Source organism: Microcaecilia unicolor, chromosome 8, assembly GCF_901765095.1.
Source record: "Microcaecilia unicolor chromosome 8, aMicUni1.1, whole genome shotgun sequence".
NCBI classification, from domain to species: Eukaryota; Metazoa; Chordata; class Amphibia; order Gymnophiona; family Siphonopidae; genus Microcaecilia; species Microcaecilia unicolor.
The window spans coordinates 33,061,424-33,086,453 of record NC_044038.1 but is presented as its reverse complement, the minus strand read 5'-3'; the positions used below and the strand labels follow the sequence as shown (position 1 = coordinate 33,086,453).

Below are 25,030 nucleotides of genomic sequence, written 5' to 3'. Positions count from 1 at the left end.
GCCTGGAGGTTGGTAGAATAGTATGCAGCATAATTGACCAGTTAGTATTGTGTCAGTGATTTTGCATGCTAAAATTTCGATTGCTGAGGATATGTGTTCAGTTATATGTTCTATTGTGAAGACAGGTTTGTATATTAATGCAACCCTACCTTCTTTTGTTTTGGTTCTGTTATGTATTATTTTGTAGCCTGGTGGGCATAAGTCAAGTAGTGCTAGATCACCTTTAAAGTGAAGCCACGTTTCTGTTTTCAACAGTAATCCTAGTTGTTCAGTTTGATCCAGTCTCTGATTATTGTTGGTTTTGTTGATGGCTTATATTGTGTTTATATAACCTATAGTAATAGGAATGTGTGCATCGTGTAATTTTGTTATGTTTAATTGCTTGTAATTGTCTTTGAATTCTGATGTTTTGGTCATTTTGATTGTTATTTTCATTTATCTTGTTGTTAGTGTATTGTATTCAAGTTTTTTGTGTGGGTTTTTATTTATCTCTTCCATTTGATAGTAGAATCTTTGTCTATCTGACACATGTACAGGGATTTTGTTCCATTCAGTTGGTGAGGCAACTTGTAGCCCAGTAATCTCTGCAATTAGTATATAGTAGAGCAACCATGTTCTTATATTAGTCATTATGAAGTGTGTTGGGATGTATACTGTAGGTCAGGCTATGGTTATTCACAGGACCTGAGACCTGTTTTCTACTGTTTATTTATTCAGTTCTAAGTAGTTGTCTTGGCGTTTCTTCTATAGAACATGTGTGTTGGGGAGGTGTTATAAGTAAATAAGTCCAAAGGTCCATCAAGCCCAGCATCCTGTTTCCAACAGTGGCCAATCCAGGTCACAAATACCTGACAAGATCCCAAAAAAGTACAAAACATTTTATACTGCTTATCCCAGAAATAGTGGATTTTCCCCAAGTCCATTTAATAATGGTATATGGACTTTTCCTTTAGGAAGCCGTCCAAACCTTTTTTAAACTCCGCTAAGCTAACTGTATTTACCACAGTCTCTGGCAACGAATTCCAGAGTTTAATTACACGTTGAGTGAAGAAAACTTTTCTCCGATTCATTGTAAATTTACTACATTGTAGCTTCACTGCATGCCCCCTAGTCCTAGTATTTTTGGAAAGTGTAAACAGATGCTTCACATCTACCCATTCAACTCCTCATTATTTTTTAGACTTCTATAATATCTCCCCTCAGCCGCCTTTTCTACAAGCTGAAGAGCCTTAGCCGCTTTAGCCTTTCCTCATAGGGAAGTCATCCCATCCCCTTTATCATTTTCGTTGCCCTTCTCTGCACCTTTTCTAATTCCACTATATCTTTTTTGAGATGCGGCAACCAGAATTGAGCACAATATTTGAGGTGCGGTTGCACCAAGGAGCAATACACAGGCATTATAACATCCTCATTTTTGTTTTCCATTCCTTTCCTAATAATACCTAACATTCTATTTGCTTTCTTAGCCGTAGCAGCACACTGAGCAGAAGATTTCAACATATCATCAATGATGACACCTAGATCCCTTTCTTGGTCGCCGACTCCTAACGTGGAACCTTGCATGACGTAGCTATAGTTTGGGTTCCTCTTTCCCACATGCATCACTTTGCACTTGCTCACATTAAATGTCATCTGCCATTTAGACGCCCAGTCTCCCAGTCTCGTAAGGTCCTCTTGTAATTTTTCACAATCCTAACGCAATGTAATGACTTTAAATAACTTTGTGTCATCAGCAAATTTAATCACATCACTAGTTACTCCCATTTCTAGGTCATTTATAAATATGTTAAAAAGCAGCAGTCCCAGCATAGACTCCTGGGGAACCCCACTAACTACCCTTCTCCATTGAGAATACTGACCATTTAACCCTACTCTCTGTTTTCTATCTTTTAACCAGTTTTTAATCCACAATAGAACACTACCTCCTATCCCATGACTCTCCAATTTCCTCTGGAGTCTTTCATGAGGTACTTTGTCAAATGCCTTCTGAAAATCCAGATACACAATATCAACCAGCTCACCTTTATACACGTTTGTTCACCCCTTCAAAGAAATGTAGTAGATTGGTAAGGCAAGATTTCCCTTCACTAAATCGATGTTGACTCTCTCATTAATCCATGCTTTTGAATATGCTCTGTAATTTTGTTCTTAATAATAGTCTCTACCATTTTGCCCAGCACTGACGTCAGACTCATCGGTCTATAATTTCCCGGATCTCCTCTGGAACCTTTTTAAAAAATCGGCGTTACATTGGCCACCCTCAATCTTCCGGTACCACGCTCGATTTTAAGGATAAATTGCATATTACTAATAGCTCTGCAAGCCCATTTTTCAGTTCTATCAGTACTCTGGGATGAATACCATCCAGTCCAGGAGATTTGCTACTCTTCAGTTTGTAGAACTGCCCCATACATCCTCCAGGTTTACAGAGAATTCATTAAGTTTCTCCAACTCGTCAGCTTCGAATACCATTTCCGGCACCAGTATCCCACCCAAATCTTCCTCGGTAAAGACTGAAGCAAAGAATTCATTTAATCTCTCCGCTACAGCTTTGTATTCCCTGATCGCCCCTTTTACTCGGTCATCTAGCGGTCCAACCGATTCTTTTGCCGGCTTCCTGCTTTTAATATACCTAAAATTTTTTTTACTATGTGTTTGATGGGTGAGGGCAGTGGAGACTGCAACGTTTTAGCAGCTTAGCTGAAAGTGAAAGGCTGAGGGATGAGCATAACCTGGTGCTTTCACAGTCTCGGATTAAAAACATGTCTGACTTCTCCGAATTGCCTCAAGCAAACGGTCAAACTGAATCAAACTTCAGGGAGCCATCTCACCTGACATCACTGTTTCCAAATGACCATTAGTTTCCATTAGTTGAATAGCCTAATTTCGAGCCAAGCGCATGGCATTCTGAGCTCACCCAAAGTGAGGTCAGGAATATATGCAACTCGAATGTACCTTTATTTGGTGTTTTATTACCAAAACCTCACTCTTTCAGGAAATGAGTTTTCTGCCCATTGGACCCAAGTCTGGACAGCAAAACAGAAGACATTCTACACAAATATGCATACCCTCCAATCAAGAGATTCAAAACACCTAGACATGCATATGGTCTATAACTAGCTGCAACTCAAAAGATGCATTAGGCAACAGAAGGTGACCTATCTCTAGGTCACAAAACTATACATCATCTGTGACCACACTATCATTACCTTAACAGTGACTATCAATTGTTTTTGATTAATAAGTATGAATTGGGGATTCTAGAGGTCAGGTAACATTACACAGTAGAACACACTAGGCAACACCAAGACAGCAGTTTCAGTGCTAGATGGACCACAAGCCAATGCACATGTCATCCCCAATGCCTTTGAAGAGCAACCCATATGGATCTTTGCATATAGATCTTTCCCAAAACAATTGTTCCATGGAACCTTTCATTTACTGTGCAGGCAGTGAACCAGCCCAAAATGTCTATTTTCTTAAATTAGGTCTTTGAAAAAGATATGTCCCTACCAGAACTCATGAATTCACTCTGCCCCACCTGATGTCAGATCTTCTCTAGTTTTGCTTTTCACAGTAGCCCTAATGCAAAGAACAAGTCACTATTACACTATTACATTTTTTTGACTGACTGCCATCTGGGTTGCAAAAGTCATGTATTTACATCCAGAATACCAACCATCCTTGCACCCTCAGCTTTGACTGAGGAGAAAGTGTGGTTACTTACCTGTAATGGAGAATATAATCAGCCATATGATCCCTCCCACGAACCTTCATGGTTGTAAGTTGGCCTAAGTTATTGAATAAGATGAGGTGTCACGTTTTTCCAAAAGCAGGAACTAGGATCGTGAGCTCTTGGGCCACTGCCGAGGAGCGGCAGTGGCAAGCAAAACTACCCCACACAGGGATAAGACAGAACTCTGACAGGGCCAGCTAGACTTCACCTGCACCTGACCACCGTTCCTCAGGAGTTGAGCCCCTGAGTGCAGGTGGCCCGCAGGACTTACCGGACAGGGCAGGAACTGGAAACCAGCTGGAAACACACAGGGTCTAGAATACACAGGGAGGCTAGGCAGAATACTAGACTAGGACTCTCAGACAGACAAGGGACAGAACTGAAAGCTGCCAGGCAGCCACTGAACAAGAAACACAGACAACCTAGAACTAGACAAAAGACATACAAACAAGAAACAAGACTGGGAAACAAGCAATAAAGTACAAGAAGCTACACAAAGACTAAACTAGAATCAGGCAAGAATACAGAAGGTGACCTATCTGGACTAGGCAGAAGTGCAGCAAGCACCAACAAACCAGGGCCTCAGGTGATGCAAAGGCAAAGCAGAGAGTTTCCAAATGGCTAATAAGCCCAGCAGCAGCTGAGATTCAGATGCAGCAATCACCAGGCAGCTACGGGTGCTGTGCAGGCTCAAACAAGACAAGCAAGTCTGGCAGGCTGGAAGATCCGGACTGGACTGGGCTGGAACGGGAAACAGCAGACAGACAGTCCAATGCAGCCACCAGGTCTGGCCACCAGAGGGGCAAGAGGAACACAAACCAAAACACAGGCAGAAAGCATACTGAAACACAGAGGCTTAACACACACAGGTGCAGTATAGTAGAGTAATCAGAGCCATGCTGGAAGCAGCCCACACACAGAGACAGAACTAACTCAGAAAGACCAGACAAAAGCCAGCTTAGAAGCTGACCGCCAGAAATAAGGTAAGCCTGAGAGGGGTCACAACCACAGACGTGACATGAGGCAGAGGGAGTAACAAGTGCACAGCAGGGAAAGCCTGAAAGCATGTACATGCCCACAAGAGTTTTCTAGACTCTTCTGGACTCTGGGAGAACAATCTGACCAGGCACCGTTAAGGACGATGTCATACATAAATGGCTGTCATGTAATGGAAGGCCTCTGTGGATAGCAGCATAAAGTAAATAACCACAATGTCTAGTTATTAGAAATTATTTGTACACTAGTAAAAAAAAAAAGGCCCGTTTCTGTTTGTAAGGAAACGGGCGCTAGCAATGTTTTTTTTTTTTGTATCTGTAGAGTTGTTAGTAAAGTGTGTGTGTTTGAGTGTGTGTCACAGTGAGACACAGAGAGTGGAAAAGAGTGTGTGTGTGTGTGTGACACAGAGCTACAGTGTGCCAGAGTATGTGTCTGCGTGTGTGCATGACCCCCTCATTCTGTCCGATGTGCAGTTACCCCCACCTTTTGTGTTTGAAGTTCTGGGACCACAGGGGCGAGCAGTGAGTCTGAGTGTGAGTGTATGTGTGTCTGTCTCTGTGTGTGTGTATTTGTGTGTGTGCATGACCCCTTCCTTCTGTCCGTGTTGCAGGGTCATCCCCTCCCCCCCATGTGTTTGTATTTTCAGTAACTTTTCCTTGTTTTAATCCTGCGATTGTGCTCTTTTGTCCATGCCCTCCATCCAGCCATGTGTAACATTTGTCCTCTCCCCTTTCCCTCTCATTCTGTTCTCTCCCCCATCTCCATGTGTTTTTGTCTGTCTCCCCTTGAAGTTCCAGGCCCCTCTCTTTTCCTCCCCCCTCCCTGCATGTGAGAGAGAACATGTGTGTGTGTCAGACAGAGAGTGTATGTGTTTGAGAGTGTGTGTCACACAAAGAGTGAAAGACTGTGTTGTGTGCATGACCCCTTCCTTCTGTCTGAGGTGCAGGGTAGTTCCCCCCCCCCCCCCCCCCCTGGTTTTTCAGTTCCTTTTCTTTTTTTTTTTTTTAATCTCGTGATTGTGCTCTTTTTTTTTTCCTGCCCTTTCTCTCCCATAAGTGTACCTGCTGTTAGGAAAGTTGGTCCGTCTGCTAGGCTTCATGCAGCTTGCGTTATAGTCGACGTCCCCTGCTGATACGCCGGAGGCTGTGTCTTCACCTTTGTTTTTGTTTTGTTAGTGCGGGTCCAGAGGGCTGTTCAGCTTCCTGCTGCTTGCTGAGGTGCCCAGAGCCTGTGTGTTCACTTTTTTTTTTTTTTTTTTTGGTTAGTGCAGGACTGGAGGGCGATTCAGCTTCCTGCAGCTTGCAGTGTGGTCGAGGTCCCCTGCTGAGTTGCCCGGAGGTTCTCTCTTCACCCTTTTGGGGGGTTTTTTTTTTGTTACTGTGGGTCTGGTGCCTTTTTTGTTTTGCACGTGCCAGCAGCCAGTTCCTGCGTTCAGCTGTGTTTGTTGACGTCATTGAGTTCGATGCTGCCTAGCAGACCACCTCCGTGAGCCACGGTCCCAAGCATTAGAACGTTGGAGGTGAGTTTTATTATATAGGATTGTTATTATACCTGGACACTACCTGCTCCTCAGACAAGAGGTAACACACAGAAAAGGTTTCGAGTTAAAACAAACAGCTAGGCTATGATTACAAAGATCTAAATCAGATAGTACAAAATGCAGGGCCACCCATAACCTGATAAGAATGACAACTGCTAAGGGATGGGAGTTAAACTCAGACTGGGGGAAAAGGTAGCAGAGAGCTGCGATTCAAACCATGAATTTATACATATGTTAAAACTTCATTGGGCGTTTTCTTAATATGGACTTAAGAGAAGGAAAAAGGGAGGAGCTCTGTTTCTTTAGTAGTCAATTTTTTCTAAGTACATAAAATGTGATTAAGTCAGTGCAGCTACACATACCATAGTTTAAACACTTTTCTACTTAGCCTGTGTCTATGGAAAACAGCTTGCTCAATCAGGTCCCAAACAGAGAATTTAATTCCTTTTTATCTACTAAAAGTTTCTCAGAAGAGCCAGAAAACAGATGTCAACAGGGCTTTCAAATCAATTGCTAGTTCATAAAAAAGGCAAATCTGCATTAGACTATTAAAAATGGCAGTATGGTCTGCATTCACATCATATCCTGTCATATCTTGTCAGAGAGATGTCAAGATCAACCCTCATGGACCAGAGATATAGCCAAAAGGATACTTCTGTTTAAGAAGAGGCTGAATGATGCCCAGCATGGGGGCTACATGGAATTATAACCCACTAAATGCTGAAAAGAACAAGCTACCTGCAAGCAGTCAAATTGACATCTGAGAAATCTTAAGCACTGGACCAACTAGTAAAAGGTATTGATTAGAGCAGCATAAGCAGGGGCAAAAGGACAGGCTGAGTGAGCCAAAATGGTCCTTTCCTGCTAACATCCATTATATTACTATGAAATCGCATCTTTCCTCACTATTCTAAAAATTGTACAAAATTGATTAAAAACAAAGAAAAACCCTTGCTTACTTGCATTTTCAATGGTAATCTTGGTGGCAAGTCAGAAATAAACTCTTCAAACTTGATAAGCTCATGTGCATGGTGCAGAAGAGCTTCAGAAGCTTGATTTTTATGCACCAAAACGATATGGAAGCCATGCCGGTGTCTCAAATCACTGAGCTCCAAAGCAAAATTAACATCAGCTGCAACACAAAATCACCCAAAACACAATGGTTAGCAACTTACATTTACCACATACTCAAAAGGGGAAAATATAGCAGAGCTTATACCTCAAGAAGTTTTTAAATGAAAAAAAGAACAAAAAAAAACTATTTAGATGTTTCAGAAAGCATATAATATTTCTTTAAAAACCTGGTGCTGTTTGAAAAACCTATTAAATTTTATTTTTGAATTTTCTATAATTCTAATTATGTTTTTTACAAATCAAAACCAATTTGAATAGTAATGGAATCTATCAAAGAAACATAACATCAAGTAACAAAAAAACAAGGTAAACACCTATAACGATATTAGGTTTACATTATAGAACAGAAAAGAAAAAAAAAAAAAAAAAAGGGGAGACCCAAGAAAAGAAGATAGGAGAATTAATAAAGGCACGAGACAATTTTCAATAAAAAGAAAAAGCTTGGCTGTTCCAAACAACTAATGGGGCTCATTTTCAAAGCACTTAGCCTTAAGTTGCATAGGTTACTGCGATTTCAAAATAAGCCTCCATATGTCTAAGGGAGGCCCCGATACTACAACTTCAGATGTACTACCATTCCCACCTGTGATGTTTTTTTTCAAACCTCCACAACACTCTAAAATTGCTGGGGCTCAAAGAAAAGAGATAATAGGGTGCTTAAATTTGTATGCTATTATCTCTGATCATAGGGGCGCTAAAGCCCCGTGCTGTTCCAGTGTTATTTTTAGAGAACTGCTTGGAACAGCAAGGGGCTTGTTGCCAAAAGGTTTGAACAAGTTCTTAAAAGGAAATCCCATAAACAGTTATTAGACAGGCAGACTTTATTGTCAGGAGACATGATACTGGCTATATGGATCCCCATGTAGATGTTCGTATGTGGCTAGGGTGGGGTGTGCGGGGGTCCTATGGCAACACACAATCTTTAGATTAAGGGATTTTATTGTGTGTGTGAACAAAAGCACCGAGGTACAGCTGCCTTGGAAGTATAAAATCTTCTCCATAGAAAGGAAATTAGCAACCACGCTGTACCTTTAATACTACCATTAGGTAAGCTCTTGAGGCAAGCTTCATGTTAATATGCTAAAGTACTGGGTATTAAGCTTACAGCACAGTAAGAATTTGCTAGAATTTATGGCACTATCCTCCCCATTCCCCTTCTCTAAGCCATGCTAGATCTACTTATTTAGCTCCTCTGTCTTCCCTATACTATTTAATTTGCAATTCCTTTTTTCAATATATTATTTTTATGTATCAAAATTGAACAACATTTGAAACTTGACATCACAGCATATGAAATTCAAAACTCTGGTTATTGTCTACAACATTCATTTCCCTTCTGCACCAGTTTACCTGTCCTCTCTTATCATCTCCTATGTCTCTACATACACACTTCATTCCTCCCAATCCTCTCTTCTTGCCTTACTAACTCCCTCTCAACTCTGGCTTGATACTACCCATTCTACATCCTTCTGCTGTCTTGGGCCACATCTACGGAACTCTCTGTTCCAGATCACATCCGTTGCAATCTCTCTGCATTCTTTCAATTATTTTTGACTAGGCTTCTTATACTGCTTTGCCCCTTATGTACTTCTTAAGTCTGCCTTCATCCCTTCCTCTACTTTTTCTTCTCCACGCTTACCTTTTCTACATTTTGGATCATTTGTTTTATTAAATAAAATAAATAAATCTTGGCTTAGGACTAAATGGATCAAACCTCAAGTTGTATAAAAATGAACTAAAACCCCCTTGATAGGATCAAGTATAAATAAAAATTTAAATTAATATTAGTATGAGATAGAGGCATGAGGGAACTGGGATGGGGAAACAGGGGAAAAAACTACTGTGATAAAGCAGCAGCTTTATGATATTGTTAGGCAGTAGTCTCCAACCTTTTCCATGTAAAGGACCGCAAAGTAAACAAGAGAAAGCTCCAGGGGCCATCTCTAGCTCTCTCCCCCCCCCCCCCCCCTTTTTTTTTAAACCTCACTTTATGTTGGCTTATTAAGAATTGCAAAACCTATAAATGAGACTCCTTAGTAACAGGGACAGGATTTGAACCCAGGAAAGCAAAGGACATACACAGAGGCTCTCCGAGGGACAGGAAACGGTTGGAGCGCTGAACAGTTAGTAAATTGAAAGTTTAAATGTTCACTTTCCACCCATGAAGTTCAATTAAAGTTCATGAAATCTAACAAAGCATCTTTGCATGGCTCAAAAATCTGAGCAAATGGGTTTTAACATTTAACCCTGCTCATGACAACCACCCACATTCCACCCAAACTCCTCTCTGGATCATTCCTATTCCACTAGTACACGCCTGACTGAATGTACTTCTAGTCATGACTGCAAATCATTTTACATTATGTGGCTAATAGCAGAAAAATTTTATTAGCTTACAGAAAAATTGAATTGGCTCACCTGAAGAATGCGTCGGGAGGCGGGTAGAGAAAAGGCCCTGAGCAACTCTGCTGGGTAGCGTGTGCCTCATATTGATGAGTATGCGCACAAACCTATGCATGCATTTGCATACATGCAAGTCAGTATCTGCACACGTTACCCAGCAGAGCTTTGCGGGGCCTTCTCTACTTGCCTCCCGATGGTGCCTCATACTTCAGGTGAGCCAATTCAACTTTTCGGTTTCAATTATGGGGCTGCAAAACACAATCCTTTCCAACTCACAAACACACAATGACAGACTAATTTAACAAAGTTATAAGGTCCAATATTCAGACTGCGGGAGGTGGCCGGGCTGAGCCCAGATATTCAATGCTGCCATTTCCAGGGACCAACATTGAATATCAGTTTTATTTTTGGCTGGTTCCAACAATCGGCCTAGCCGATATTCAGCACTGGTCAGTTAAGTTGGAACCGGCCAAATATAGGACTGCTATTGATGCGGCCAAATTTAGCCAGTGATGTGCCGAAACCTGGTACGATCGATGGTACTAAGTCACCTGGACTACTGCAATGCACTTTACGCTGGATGTAAAGAACAGATCATCAAGAAACTTCAAACCACAAAATACTGCAGCCAGACTCATATTTGGAAAAACAAAATATGAATGTGCAAAACCCCTAAGACAGAAATTACACTGGCTCCCTCTTAAAGAACGTATCACGTTCAAGATTTGCACAATAGTTCATAAAATCATCTACGGAGAAGCCCCATCATACATGCATGACCTAGTGGACCTCCCACCCAGAAATGCTAAAAGATCTGCCCGTACTTTTCTTCATCTACACTTCCCCAGTTGCAAAGGATTAAAATACAAACTAACACAAGTGTCCAGTTTTTCCTACAGGAGTTCGCAATTGTGGAATACACTGCCAAAATACTTAAAAACAATTAATGAAATAACCAACGTTCGTAGATCGTTAAAAACCTCTCTCTTCACTAAAGCTTACCATGAGAATCCATAACTAACCACAATATACCATCACGACTCCTGATTATAACTGTTTTCCTTTCTATAACTGTTTGACTATATTGATATGTTAACCTTGTTATTCTCGACATCTTTGTAATATCAACTGTATTTCTTTACCCTGAAATGGCAATGCCATGACAGGTATTTGTAAGCCACATTGAGCCTGCAAATAGGTGGGAAAATGTGGGAAACAAGTGCAATAAATAAATAGACAGCCAGTTATAATTGCATGATATAACTGGTTATTTGCTAGACGCTAACCGGCGATATTCAGCAGGATACAGCCGGCTACATCTGATTGAATATTGCTGGATAGTTGGTTAAGTATCATTTAACTGGCCAGGTGCCATTCCTGGCCAGTTGAATATTTTTGAATATTTGGAGGGGGGGGGGGGGGGGGTGGGGGGGGGGGGGGGAGAAAGTCTACAGTTTAAGCTTATAGTCTACTATTTCAAGCTTTAAAAAGAAATTACATGCACAACACACACAGACCTACATACTTACTGGATACCAGAACTACAGTTGCTGGAGTGGTGTGAGTATCTGCAAACCTTCTAAGGCTCTGTCTTAATTTATCATCAGCAGCATTCTTTGCTGTAGCATTGATGTGTGCAACAGTCACCTGTACTCATATGGAGGAAAAGATAAAAATGAAGTTTTAGGGTTCCTGCCTGATGGAGTTTGAATAAGTTAGACATATTGCACTTATGTAACAGGAAAAATAATAGTCAGCTGTGCAGTGTGTTTCTAACAGCGCATAAAAGCCCCTGAAGGATTCAGCCTCTAAAAGAAATTTCTCTTCCAGATTCCTAACTAGCAGATTTCTGACTGACTACAGCTTCAAGCCTTAGAGGCAGATGCAGCAACCAAACGTAAAAAAATCTAAATCGTTAAAGTCCCTAACGATTTTAAAATAACGAAAAATGCACCAAAAAAAAAAGTCACACATGCTGAGATCGGTATTGAAACGTACAATGTACCAAAGAATCACAATACACATCGTTAATCGGCCCCCAAATCATGCGCAGAGCAGCCAAGCGTTATGTTAGCTGCTCTGCGCATGCCACAAACAGTCAAAACACAGTCGAATCACAAGCACATGGCTCCCAAATCAAATCAAAACAAAAATAAAAAAAAAGGGTCGGGAGGGGGCAAGGGCGCTCATCAGGAGCGTCCTGTACGGACGGCCTTGCCCCCCCCCCGCTGCTCGCCACTTTCCGCCGCTCCCCCCACCCCGAAAAAGCAAAATGCTAGCTGCCCCGGTCCCCCTCCCTTCCTCACTACTCTGTCACCTCAGCTCCGCCTCCCGACATCCTCCGTCCTGTGCCCCGCCCCCTTTTGGGGTCGTCGCCGCCATTCCCCTCCTCCATCGGGCCCCCCTCCCTCTTACCGGGCCCGTGCAGCGCCTCTCTCCTCTGTCCGAAGGCGCTGCACGGGCAAGAAGAAAGCTGAATCAGCTGATGCCTGCCTTCGCGATGGCGCGTCTTTCTCCTGCTGGGCCCGCCCCTTTCTGACGTCGGTAACCTACGTAGGTTACTGACGTCAGACAGGGGCGGGCGCAGCAGGAGAAAGACGCGCCATCGCGAAGGCAGGCATCAGCTGATTCAGCTTTCTTCTTGCCCGTGCAGCGCCTTCGGACAGAGGAGAGAGGCGCTGCACGGGCCCGGTAAGAGGAAGGGGGGCCCGATGGAGGAGGGGAATGGCGGCGACGACCCCAAAAGGGGGCGGGGCACAGGACGGAGGATGTCGGGAGGCGGAGCTGAGGTGAGAGTAGTGAGGAAGGGAGGGGGGCAGGGGCTGCTTGAATTTTGCTTTTTCGGGGTGGGGGGAGTGGCGGAAAGTGGGGAGCAGCGGGGGGGGGGGGGGGGGGCAAGGCCGTCCGTACAGGACGCTCCTGATGAGCGCCCTTGCCCCCTCCCGATCCTTTTTTTATTTTTATTTTTTTATGTGTTTTCTGAGGTCCTTTGGACCAATCACAGCGCTTTTAGCTCTGCTAATGCGCTGGGATTGGCTCAAAGTTTGTTTATTTTTTCACTTAACACTTTTTCCTGGCACAGAGCTGTCCTAACGAGAGGTCCAGACCTCTCGTTAGTTTTCCTGCCTTTTTCCTGCGTAAAGGCAATCGGAAAAGGTTAGTGCATGTCGTTTCAATGGGGTTTTCACACTAATTGCTCATCTCCATTCCGTTTTCGTTAGCTGCTACTGTCGTCGGAAAATAGGCTTAAGTGCATGGAAAGGATAGGAAATTCTTCCCTGAGGGCTCATTTAACGATGAAAAACGTTTAGTGCATCTACCTCTTAGTCGGTATGGAGGTAACTGACAAAAGATAAGTGGAGGAGTGGCGGACTTTGGTCCTGAGGAACTGAGTTTGATTCCCACTTCAGGCACAGGCAGCTCCTTGTGACCCTGGGCAAGTCACTTAACCCTCCATTGCCCCATGAAAGCCTCATTGAGCCTGCCATGAGTGGGAAAGCGCGGGGTACAAATGTAACAAAAAAAAAAAGCAGCAAAAGCAAAATCAGAGACAAGATCTAGGAATACTAAATACAACATGTAAGTGTTCAATTAGTAGCACATTTTCATAAGGGTATACAAAAACATTTCTGATATTTTTAGTATGCTCATTATATCTTTGTACATTATAAATACAATCCAGTAGATGTACATAATTAGAGTCTCTTCAAAAACTACCTGCTGTATGCAAGAAATCAGATATGCAAAGTTTTGTCTCCCTTCAGGGTCTATCATGTAGTCTACCTCAGTTAATGGTCATTAAAACCAGAGGGGAGAAAAAAAAAATAAAAAAGGATTACTGGTTTCCCGCTTCACAGATTTCACAGTACCAGATTAAGGGGCTAATTTTTAAAGCACATCGGCATTTCAAAATTGCCAACCCCCCCCCCCCCCCCCCCCCCCCCCAAATTGTGACTTTGAAATAGCAGAATGTCAAAATAGCAAGGGGGCATATCGTATGCATGTTTTGGGTGAGACTAGGGAAGGCCCAAAATTAGGAAGTTAATAGCGATAATCCAAGAGAAGAAACGTCCAAGTCTAAAAAGAAGGGCCATTTTTATTTAGACCCATTTCAGACACATTCAGGGTACAAAAGTGCTGAGTGAGCAGTTGACCACTGGACAAATTAACGCATCACCTCTCATGAATCCCCAGAGGTTACTGTCCCTCTCCCCTGAAGAAACCAAAAGGAATACCAGGCTCTATAAGCATTCTAAACAAAGCAGAAAGCAGGTCTGAGGAGCAGCAGCCTAGAGGTCAGTGCAGTGAACTGCAAACCAGGGGACCCAGGTTCAATTCCCATTTGAGCTCTTTTTTTCCCCTTTAAATTGTGAGCCCTCCAGAAACAGACATATACCTACTGATTCATGACACCTGCAAGTCTGAAGGCTATTGAGGTGGTGTACAGCCAGATACAGTAGGTAGTTCCTTTTTTTTTTTTTTTTGGGGGGGGGGGGGGTCAACTTTAAAAGAGTTGTAGGGGAACAATAACCAGGGTTCCCTGGATTACAGTTCTCTGCACTGACCATTAGAGGTTGCCCCTCTGCTCTGTAAGGTCGTTTGTGTGGCCATTTTTCAAAAATGCTGCCAGACGCCCTTGTCTTTGATTTTTGGCATTCATAATTTAGACATTTCAGTTTTGGGCTGCTCTCATGTATTTTTGAACAGGAAACCCCAATGCATTTACTGTTCAAAAATGGCTGTAAGATGGACAGTTTTATGAGCAGGATATCCCAATTCTGACCTGAACATCCTTTTGAAAATGTCCCTGTGTTATAAACATGGAAGGTTGCACTTCAGCTTAGCAAATTTTTTTGGTTTGCACAGGCTGTAAGAACTAGAAACATACATCCAGAAACTTACCTGACAGTTGTTCAGCTCTTCAATCACCTCTTTATTTTCTTTACTAATGTCACACACACAGATAAATTCTGCCTCTCTGTGACCTTTAAAAAACCTCTCACGGATTCGCTGTACAACAGCAACAGCTGAACGGCCAGATGGAACAGAACAATTCTCAATATCCCAAAACACTCCAATTGGGGGAAGGTTCTCAGCAATCTGCCCTGTTGTTGCAACGTCTGAAGACCCTATAAGATTACATATGGCATTATTTTCAAAATTCAAACTCATTTTTTTTCAGTGCATTAATATTTCTGTGATCAAACAAAATATCTACTTGATATTTTTCTTGGTGCTGAAAGGTGAAATTAGGCCTTAGCTGCTAATTTTCTTTCCTCTAGATCCTCCAGACCGTTCAAGACGCTTGGGTTATGCACTCCTACCAGCAGAGGGAGACTGAGAACACTAAAACTTCTTATACAAGTAGCCTGTGCAGACCTTCTACTAACCAGTAAAACAGTAACAAAGCAGAGGAACAAAACACCTCCACCTAAACAAAACCACTGAATCCACACTCAGATCCTCTCCCCTTAAGATGGGGGAATTCAACTGCAGATGGGCACAAACGGTACTACAAACTGCCCTTAGTAAAACTCCACGACCCAAATCACAGGAGCTACTAGAAATATCAGCAACTGAAGTCTAAAGAAAATATCATACTGAACTGTCTGATACACTGGGTGGACTCTTGAACGGTCTGGAGGATCTAGAAGAAAGAAAATTTAGCAGGTAAGGCCTAATTTCACCTTCCTCAACAATCCTCCAGACCGTTCAAGACGCGTGGGACGTACCAAAGCAGTAAACACATCTAAGGGTGGGACCTGTGAAGCCCAGAGGACAGGACTGCAGTTCCAAAACTGGCATCCTCCCTTGCCTATACATCCACTCTGTAATGTTTGACAAAAGAATGCAGGGAGGAACCCACCGCCGCTCTACAAATGTCCACCGGTGGAACAAAACTACTCTGTGCCCAAGAAGCCGCCATCCCCCTAGTGGAATATGCCTTGAGCCCCACCGGCAACGTACAGCCATGCAATATGTAAGCCGAAGAGATGGCATCCTTCAACCACCGAGCTATAGGTGCCTTAGAAGCAGCCGCTCCCTTCTTGGGCCCTCCATGAAGGACAAATAACCTGTCCAAGACCTGAATTCCTCCAACCTGCGCAAGTAAACCTTCAACACTCTGCGCACATCCAATTTTGCCAAATGACGATGAGAAGCATCCCCCGTCCGGTCCCCCAAGACCGGCAATGAAATCACCTGATTGACATGAAAGGAGGATACCAGCTTAGGCAAAAAAAGAAGGGACTGGACGCAGCGAAATCTTTTCCTTAGAAAACCACAGAAACGGAGGCCTACATGAAAGAACCTGAAGTTCCGAAATCCTGCGAGCTGACGATATAGCTACCAAAAAGACCACCTTCATAGTAAGGTCTTTTATCGAGCAAGAGTCTAAGGGCTCAAAAGGAGAACCCGCCAAAGAGTCCAGAACGGTATTAAGATCCCACTGAGGAACTACCGGCCGCTAAGGAGGACGAAGCAACTTCACCCCCCCTCAAAAAAAGGACCACATCCGGGGGAAGACGCAACCGACCTGCCCTGTACCTTACCCCGAAAACATGCCAAAGCAGCTAGCTGCACCTTCAAAGATGACAATGAAAGGCTCTTCTCAAACCATCCTGCAAGAAATCTAAAATGCATGACACAGAAGCTGTCGAAGGGACACACGCCCGGTCCCCACACCAATCTTCAAATATGCGCCACACACGCACATAGGCCAAAGACGTCGAACGTTTGCGAGACTGCAGCATCATCTGAATCACCTGAGGGGAAAACCCTTTCCTTCTCAACCGTTCCCTCTCAAGGGCCACACCGTAAGAGAGAACCGAGCCGGATCCGGTATGACAATTGGACCCTGACACACCAGCACCGAGCCCCCCAGCCGCAGAGGCTTGCCTTCTAACAAGCGCATCAGATCCCCGAACCATGGCCGACGCGGCCAATTCGGAACCACCAACACCGGACCCGCATGACATTCTACCCTCTGTAGGACTCGACCTATCAAGGGCCATGGGGGAAACACATACAGCAACACCCGCTGAGGCCACGGAAGGACCAACGCATCGATCCCTTCTGCTCGCGGATCCCGACGCCGACTGAAATACCGAGGAACCTGAGCATTCTGTGCCGACGCCATGAGATCCACTACTGGCATTCCCCACTTTAGAACTATCTGGTCGAACACCGACCGGTGCAGAGACCATTCTCCGGGGTCCAACATGTGTATGCTTAGAAAATCCGCGTTCACGTTGTCCACCCCGGCCATGTGCGCCGCCGAAATCTGCACTAGATGCCTTTCCGCCCAACTCATGAGCAGAGCCGTCTTGATTGCCAACCGCGGACTCTTTGTACCGCCCTGCCGGTTGACATATGCTACCACTGTTGCGTTGTCGGACATGACTCTTACCGCCTTTCCGACCACACTTGAGTGAAACGCCAACAGAGCTAGCCGAATTGCCCTAGTCTCCAACCGGTTAATAGACCACTGAGCTTCCTCAGTCGACCACCGCCCCTGCGCAGACCGACCGAGACACTGAGCTCCCAGCCCAGCGGACTGGCATCTGTTACCAGAATCACCCACTGAGGAGGTTCCAACGGCATGCCCTTTTTCAGATGGGCAGAGCACAGCCACCACGAGACTGCGCCGAGGAGCCCCCCGCAATGGCAACCGCAACTCCAAACTGTGTACCTGGGGAGACCACCGGGACAACAGAGCCGCCTGAAGCTGACGCATATGCGCCCTGGCCCATGGTACTACCTCTATTGTCGCTGCCATGAGGCCCAGAACCCGAAGGTACATTCGAACCGTTGGACTCTGAACGGACATTAACAGCCAGACCTGCTGCTGAAGAGAGGCGATCCGAGAATCCAGCAGAAAAACATGACCCACTGCCGTGTCGAACCGCACTCCCAAGTACTCTAGACTCTGCGATGGGATCAACTGACTTTTGACTACATTCACTACCCATCCGAGCGATTCCAGAAATGCGACCACCTGAGCCGTCGCCGCAACACTGTGAGCCAAAGACTTTGCCTGGATCAACCAGTCGTCCAGATACGGATGCACCAGAATTCCCTGCCTCCGCAAAGCCGCTGCTACCACCACCACTATCTTGGAGAAGGTGCGTGGAGCCGTTGCCAGACCAAAAGGCAGAGCACAGAGCTGAAAGTGCCTCCCTAAAACAGCAAAACGAAGGAAACGCTGATGGGCCTCTCGAATCGGCACGTGCAGATACGCTTCCGTGAGATCCAGTGACGTGAGACATTCTCCATGACGAACAGCCACTATGACCGAGCGCAGAGTCTCCATGCGGAAGGATGGCACCTTGAGCGCCCCATTGACCCTCTTGAGATCTAAAATGGGTCAAAACTGGTCCTCCTTCTTCGGCACACAAAGTAAATGGAATAACAACCCAATCCCTGCTCGTGCCGAGGAACGGGTACCACAGCTCCCAACTGGATTAAGCGACCCAGAGTCTCCTGAACAGCCTTTAACTTGACTTGAGAGTGACAAGGAGAGGGAACAGACAGATCCGGCAGCGGGTGCTCGAACTTGAGCGCATAACCGTCGCTAACGACCTCCAGCACCCACTGATCTGAAGTAATTTGGGTCCACCCCTGATAAAACAGACGAAGGCGCGCCCCGACCTTCACCAGAGGCTGGACCCGCACACCTTCATAAGGAGGACTTACCATTTCTGGCACCTCCGGAGGAGTCCTGACCTCCTCGACGACCCACTCGAAAGGACTGCGTCCGCTGGAAAAACCGGCTTTTAAAAGGAGATACAAATCTGCCCGGCCTGTACCGCCTCGCGTCCTTAAACCGACCTCTAGCCGAACCACCTCGACTAGCCGCCTTAGGCCGTAACTCCGGCAACCGTGAGACCTTGGTATCCCCAATACCACTCATCAGTTTATCTAAGTCCTCTCCAAACAACATAGAACTTTTGAAAGGTAGAGAACACAACTTTGCTTTAGAGGCTGCATCTGCCACCCAGCCCCTAAGCCAAAGAGCCCTGCGAGCTGTCACCGCCAGAGCCATATTCTTAGCCGAAGCCCTTAGCAAATCATAAAGGCTGTCCGCCACAAACGAAGACCCCATCTCCAATTTGGCCATCTCCTGAACCAAACCAGTCCTATCTAACGCAGGCTCATCCAAGAGCTTCTCCACCCAATGGAAACAAGCTCTGGCTACCAAGCCCCCGCACACAGAGGCTTGCAAGGCCAAAGCTGAAAAATCAAAGCTGCGCTTCAGAAAGGACTCTAGCTTCCTATCCTGAGGATCCCGTAAGGCTGTACTGCCATCCATCGGAATGGCCGTAGCCTTAGTAACCGCCGTAACCACCGCATCCACAGTAGGTGGTTTCAGCAGGGCCAAATCTTCCGGAGGCAAGGGATACAGCCGCGCCATGGCCCTAGACACCTTACAAGCAGCCTCTGGCACAGACCATTCCTGAAAAACCATGTCTCTAATGTCTGAATTCATGGGAAAGGAACGGGAGGCTCTCCAAATCCTCTTAACGAAGGGATCTACCTGGGGTCCCTCCGCAGAGGGAGTGGCCGCCGGAGCAAACTTCAAAGTAGAGATCACCTGATCAATGAGCTCTAACTCCTTCTTGTGAAAAATGCGAACCACTGAAGAATCTTCCCCAGGCCTTAGCCCATCCTGATCCTTAGACTCATCTAAGAGATTCTCCTCTCCTGGGTCACTCCAAACCTCCGACCCAGGCAGAGAAAGTATCTCCATAGGCTCCGAAATATCCACCCACAGGCACTTAACTCCCACTGAGCTAGCAGCCTCCGGGGAACAAACAGCCTGAGAGGGGCCAGCTCTCCAGGCATTATACAGAGACCAAACAAACTCAGGAGGGAAACCAGACCCCCCCCCCCCGACGCTGCTGAAGCCCCAACAACACTTCCTGCAGTCTCCGCGACTGACCCCCCTCGCTCCTGCGGCGGCAGGTCCATCGTGTGATCCGCGGCTACACTAGGTGTGCTTCCCGCCACACACGGGTCCCCCGGCGCCGGTACGGAACGCGCCACCAAACGGGCCTCGCTCCCGCCAAAAACGGCTCCGTCGAGGCCGACCCGGGATGCACAGCCGAAATGGCCGCGTTTCCCCACTGTTGCCAGCCTGGAATATACAGTCAAATCGCCGCCCAACACCTCCGCCGACTCAGAGGAAAGCACTGGGGACAAGAGCGTAGACAACGTAGGCTCCCCACAAAATTTACATTGGCCACCTTTCACTTCAATGCTGCGCTTCGTGCAAAACCAACATCTCGCCGGCTTAGACATAATGGCCGCGAACACAATAAAAAACAAACAGTTGCTTTGTGCTCTGACAGACTAATAGGCAAAACCACCTAAGACAAGAACGCCCTTGAAGACGTTTTATCTCTGGACTGCCACAAGAACGGCCAAAATAGCTGCCTTTTAAAAACGTTCATTTTTATTTTTTTAAACCTCGTTGCTGATGCCTAAACGCCTCAAGGGTACAGAACGAGGTCTGTAGCCGAGATCAAGCAGTCCTCCAGAGGAAGAGCACAGGGGGAGGGACCCGGCCACTCGGGTGTGACACCCCACAGGGAATAAGAAGCCCCTTAGGACTTGCACCCTGTAATAGAGATCCAAGTGTGGGTTCTCTAACATTTACAACCCAACCTAGAAACCCCAAACGGGCCTACCAGACTGAGTACACTGCACAGACTGCACACATCTACCCTCTGCTGAGACTTAGAAAATACTGGTTAGGAGAAGGTCTGCACAGGCTACTTGTATAAGAAGTTTTAGTGTTCACAGTCTCCCTCTGCTGGTAGGAGTGCATAACCCAAGCGTCTTGAACGGTCTGGAGAATTGCTGAGGAATATGTAATTTAAAGATTGGAAACAACTCAGTGTGATATATATGCAATAACAGGGGAAATCAGCAGAGGGTAAATACTTTTTTATATCATTGTAAAGAGGAAAAGCTCCAGAGAGTTGTGAATGAAAGATCAAGCCACTAGATCTCAGTCCTAGTTTCAAATGAGCTTGAAGTACAAAAAAGAGGAGGAAGCTGCCAGGTTCAAAAGGGAATGTAACAGGATGCAGTGGAAAGGACTCTGCAATTTAAAATGGGAATTAGGAATTCAAATAGCTAAACAATACACAAGAATTTACCATACTGTGGTGGTGTTGTGCCAAGGTTTGTTGCCAGCAATGTTGAATCGTTTGCTGTCCCTGTGGTGCCACATCCATTGCAGATTGGTATTGGGATTGGTGCAGACTGAGTATTTGGAGGAGGAATATTTGGCCAAATATTAGCAGCATCTATTAAATTATTCATAGTAGGCTGTGAAAGAAAACATTTTACATACATAAAATTTTAACGTTACGGAGCTGAAAATCATCTTAAAAAGAAATCACAACTGAAGATGCATTCCTGATTTCAATATAAGTTGCAATAAAATATCCAGAATATATATCTTAAGACCTGGTGCAAAGTTATGCAGTACAACTGCTGTAAAGTACTACTGACATCATACATGACAATTCAAAATTATTGTTCTAATATGATAAAACAAATTTGCTACAAAAAAAGGCAGCATGTTGCTTATTGAAGTATTTCTCACACTTCTTGAATCTATGTTTATACAGTACTCTCACTTAAAACTAAACCCAGTAACAAAGTTACATACAAACCTTTCCAAGGCAGTCATCACAGAAACGTGAACCTTTTAGACAGAGAGACGGTGCCATGTTTAGATGTAAAGAGTTGGTGCACCCATGTGGAGTCCGCTCAGACTGTGCGATGTGCTCTTTCAAGTGCCCTGTTGCCCCACTTGTGAACTTAGAACAAGGATAACAAGCAGAAGAGATACAGGCCTGAAGTGTTGGAACTTGATGCAGCTTGTGTGCACTGCCATGATATGATGGCAGGTGAACTTTCCCATAACAGGAGAGATGCTGGGAAGGAGAGTGAAACTGGCAAGAAGATATGTTATTCTCAATGCATATGCCAGGGAAGTTACTGGCAATGCCTGCAAAGCTGTTTCTGGAAGGAACATTCTTGAAGGGGCTTGCAGGCTGAAAGGCAAATCCTGATCCCACTTGACAAGTGACTGTCCCAGGGTCATGCGAGTCTACTATGTTAGGACGACTCAAGTTACCACCACCACCGCTGCCACCACCACCACACCGTAATCCTGGGGTGCAAGTTGAGCCATTAGAGCAATAAGCACAGCAGCTTACGTTGGGGCCAGTCTGAACTTGTGTTTGCTGTTTCTGAAGAGTATGAATATTAGGAACTGGCATGGCTGGAAAGAGGTTGGAACCAGCATGATGAGGTGGTGGAACATCTTTTAGTTCCACAACAGGATTCTTGTTCTCCATGTAACTATTCTGGAAAAAAATGAAATTTATAAATAAGCACAAAACGCATATAGAGGGGCTATGTGCCCTGCCAGAGGCTTGTGAATTATTATATATTATATATAGGTTTAAAATAAATATTTATATATAGAGAAATTAGGACTTACCTGATAATTTTCTTTCCATTAGTTCTTCACACTATTCCAGGACGAGTAGGTAGTTATGTCCATCGACCAGCAGGTGGAGATAGAAAATACAGAACTGAGCACCACTACATAGCTCCCTGCTAGCAGCTCAGCTCCTCAGTATCAGTCCTCAAATAAGGAAGAAAGAACGCCCAATCAGGTGCATGGTCAGCAACTAACACATCGACCCACACCTCTCTGAAAACGAATCACAACCGGAAGAGCCGCTAAAGAAGAGGTCTGCCAACGACCCTGAACGCAAGACAGGGCTGCCACTGGAACCCACAAGGAACCCAGCACTAGCCCTTCATACTCCCTCCCGCAAAAATGCCAGGAAATGGCCCAGGGAGGAAGCAAAGTACTGGCAGGCGCCAAGGAAGAAGAGCGCTTCCTAGCCTGCAGCAGGGAAGCCAGGACTGAAACCAATAATTCTTCTTCCTCAGGCGAGCCCTCTCAAGGGCCAGGCTGTAAGATCAAAGCAAAAAGAATCCTCCATGACCACCAGGCCCTAACAGAAGAATCTAAAACTTGAGGGAATCGCATTATCTCCCTAACTAGGAACTTCACAAGATCTGCATAGCACTGGAGCCGTGTCCAGGCTGGAGAACAGGAGCACTGTATCCCGAAGGTCTCCCACTCTCCCCCACTCCCAGCCTAACTTCGGCATGGGGGAAGGCGTACAGGAGTCCCTCGCTCAAACACAAACGCAGCAGGGTGTCCAGACCCAAAGAGTCCACTTCCCTGTGATGGCTGAAGAACCGAGGAACGGTGACATAGGAATAGGCCAAGAGAACCAAGCCCCATCGACACATCAGCAGCTGTAACGGCTCGACCGACAGCTCCCAATCGCTGGAAATCCGAGCGTGCCTGCTAAGGTTGGTTGGTCCCCACGAGAGGGGCCCCTCAAAACCGCCGAAAGGCACAACAGGTGTCTCTTTGCCCCGGCCATTAACCAGTTGGGCTCCAGAGCCAGCAGACTGCTAGGAGTCCCCCCTAGCTAGTAGAAGAGGCTAGTGCCATAGCAATGTCTGAAAAGGCCCAAACCAAAGCATTCCCAACAGCAGGGCAAAAGCCTCCAGAGCTTAGTGCTCCCCTCACAGCTCCAGAGGGCCAATGTGCCTCTACTGGAAACCAAGAGCCGTGACAGGGGACCCCTGCAAAGGGCCCCCCAGCCCAAGAAACTGTCAATCGTAGACCCCACTTCCCAAGGCAGGAGCGGGGAGGGCCTCCCTAGGGTAGACTAGTGAAACCACAACCACCTCAGGTCTGTCTGACCTCCAGAGGCTGTAATCCTCTGAAATCAGAGACCAGGAGCTGAACAGGGTCATAAATTGGCCACATCCAAGGGTAAAGTACCACTTCCAGGGCCGCTGTCACAGAACCAAGGAGCTGCACAAAATCCCAGGCTGGAAGCTGGGAATGAAGCAGAAGCGAAGAATCTAGTGCGCTAACTTAAAGCACCGTCCCTCTGCGAGAAACATTCAAGCTCACAGGGAATTGAAAAACACCACCTAGATGCTCCAAGTTGGTGTGCTGGCGGCAGCCGCCCCCACTGAGATTGAACACCCAAACCAGAAAAGACAAACAAAACAGGAGGTGAACCATTGTTGAAGGAGCCACTACACAGGCTTGGGAAGAGGAGGCTCGGATTAGCCAGCTGTCCAAGTGCAGGAGGAAACGAAACCTCCGTCGCCGCAGAAAGACCACTACACGCACGAGTTAGGAAAAGGTCCCCGGGCCCCTGAGGAGACCAAATAGTCGGGACCGGAATTGGAAAAGAACTGCAGAAGCAGCCCCCAAGAGGGGAAGGTAATTATGCCTCCCTGGTCTCAAGAGCAGAGACAACTCTCTCACTGAACGGGGACGGGAGCACAGACCTCAGGGTCACCATCTGAAAGCTGACACCAGTGGACCCCTAGAGATCCCAATTGGGTTGCACTGCTCCCATCTTCCTGGGAACCTCAAAATAGGAGAACAAACCAGACCACGCTCGGCGGGAGGGATGGGAACAATGGCCCGAAGGGCCAGCAGCACTTCAACTGAGCTTCTGCTCTGAGCTGCCAGAGGCCCCCCGACAAGGAGACTGTAAGAAGAGAGAAGCTACCAGAGGGGAGAACTCCAACTGGAAGCCATCACCCAGAATAACCAGCGCCAGAGTCGAGGAAAAGGTAGACCACACACCCCGAAAGGCCTGAAGCGCCCCCCTGTAGGCCCGGAGGGACCATCCGGCCTGGCTATATTGGGATTGCCGGGAGAAAGCAGCCGCTCACTCTGAGTGCTCTGCCGGCTCTCCGTCCCACGGAAGATTGCCAGGCCCGAAACTGAGCCCTCTGGCCAAAGGTCTGACAACCAGACCTACACAAGGAGTTGTCATGAAACAGGGCACCTGCTAAGCCCACAAGGCAAGCAGAGGAACAAGGAGCGTCTTCTGGAGGACACTGGGGCCCGCCCGCCCACCCAGCTCCTGAACCAAATTGCTGAGGTCATTCCCAAAAAGAAATGTGTCTCAAAAGGGTAACCTGCCCACACAGGCCTTTGAAGTGGCAACGGCCACCCACGCCCACAGCCAGAACTGACGCCTTGCGGAGAGCGCCAAAGACATGCCTGTGGCTGAAAAACTGACATACACAGTGGCCATCAGACAGGTTAAGCCCGCCTCCATCCAGGCATCCTGGGATTGCCC

The 25,030-nt window shown here is 46.0% G+C and overlaps 1 protein-coding gene across 4 annotated transcripts in view; it reads right to left on the bottom strand.

Moving 5' to 3' along the window:
• MARF1 (meiosis regulator and mRNA stability factor 1) overlaps positions 1-25,030 on the bottom strand; it is a 104,485-nt gene that overhangs the window by 66,136 nt on the left and 13,319 nt on the right. For all 4 annotated transcript variants that reach the window (XM_030213631.1, XM_030213633.1, XM_030213632.1 and 1 more), the window contains 5 exons: positions 21,494-22,192; positions 20,972-21,143; positions 14,712-14,938; positions 11,339-11,456; positions 7,232-7,404 (listed from right to left, as the gene is read on the bottom strand). In XM_030213631.1, coding sequence (XP_030069491.1) covers positions 7,232-7,404; positions 11,339-11,456; positions 14,712-14,938; positions 20,972-21,143; positions 21,494-22,192 — 1,389 coding nt within the window. The remainder of the gene's footprint in view (positions 1-7,231; positions 7,405-11,338; positions 11,457-14,711; positions 14,939-20,971; positions 21,144-21,493; positions 22,193-25,030) is intronic.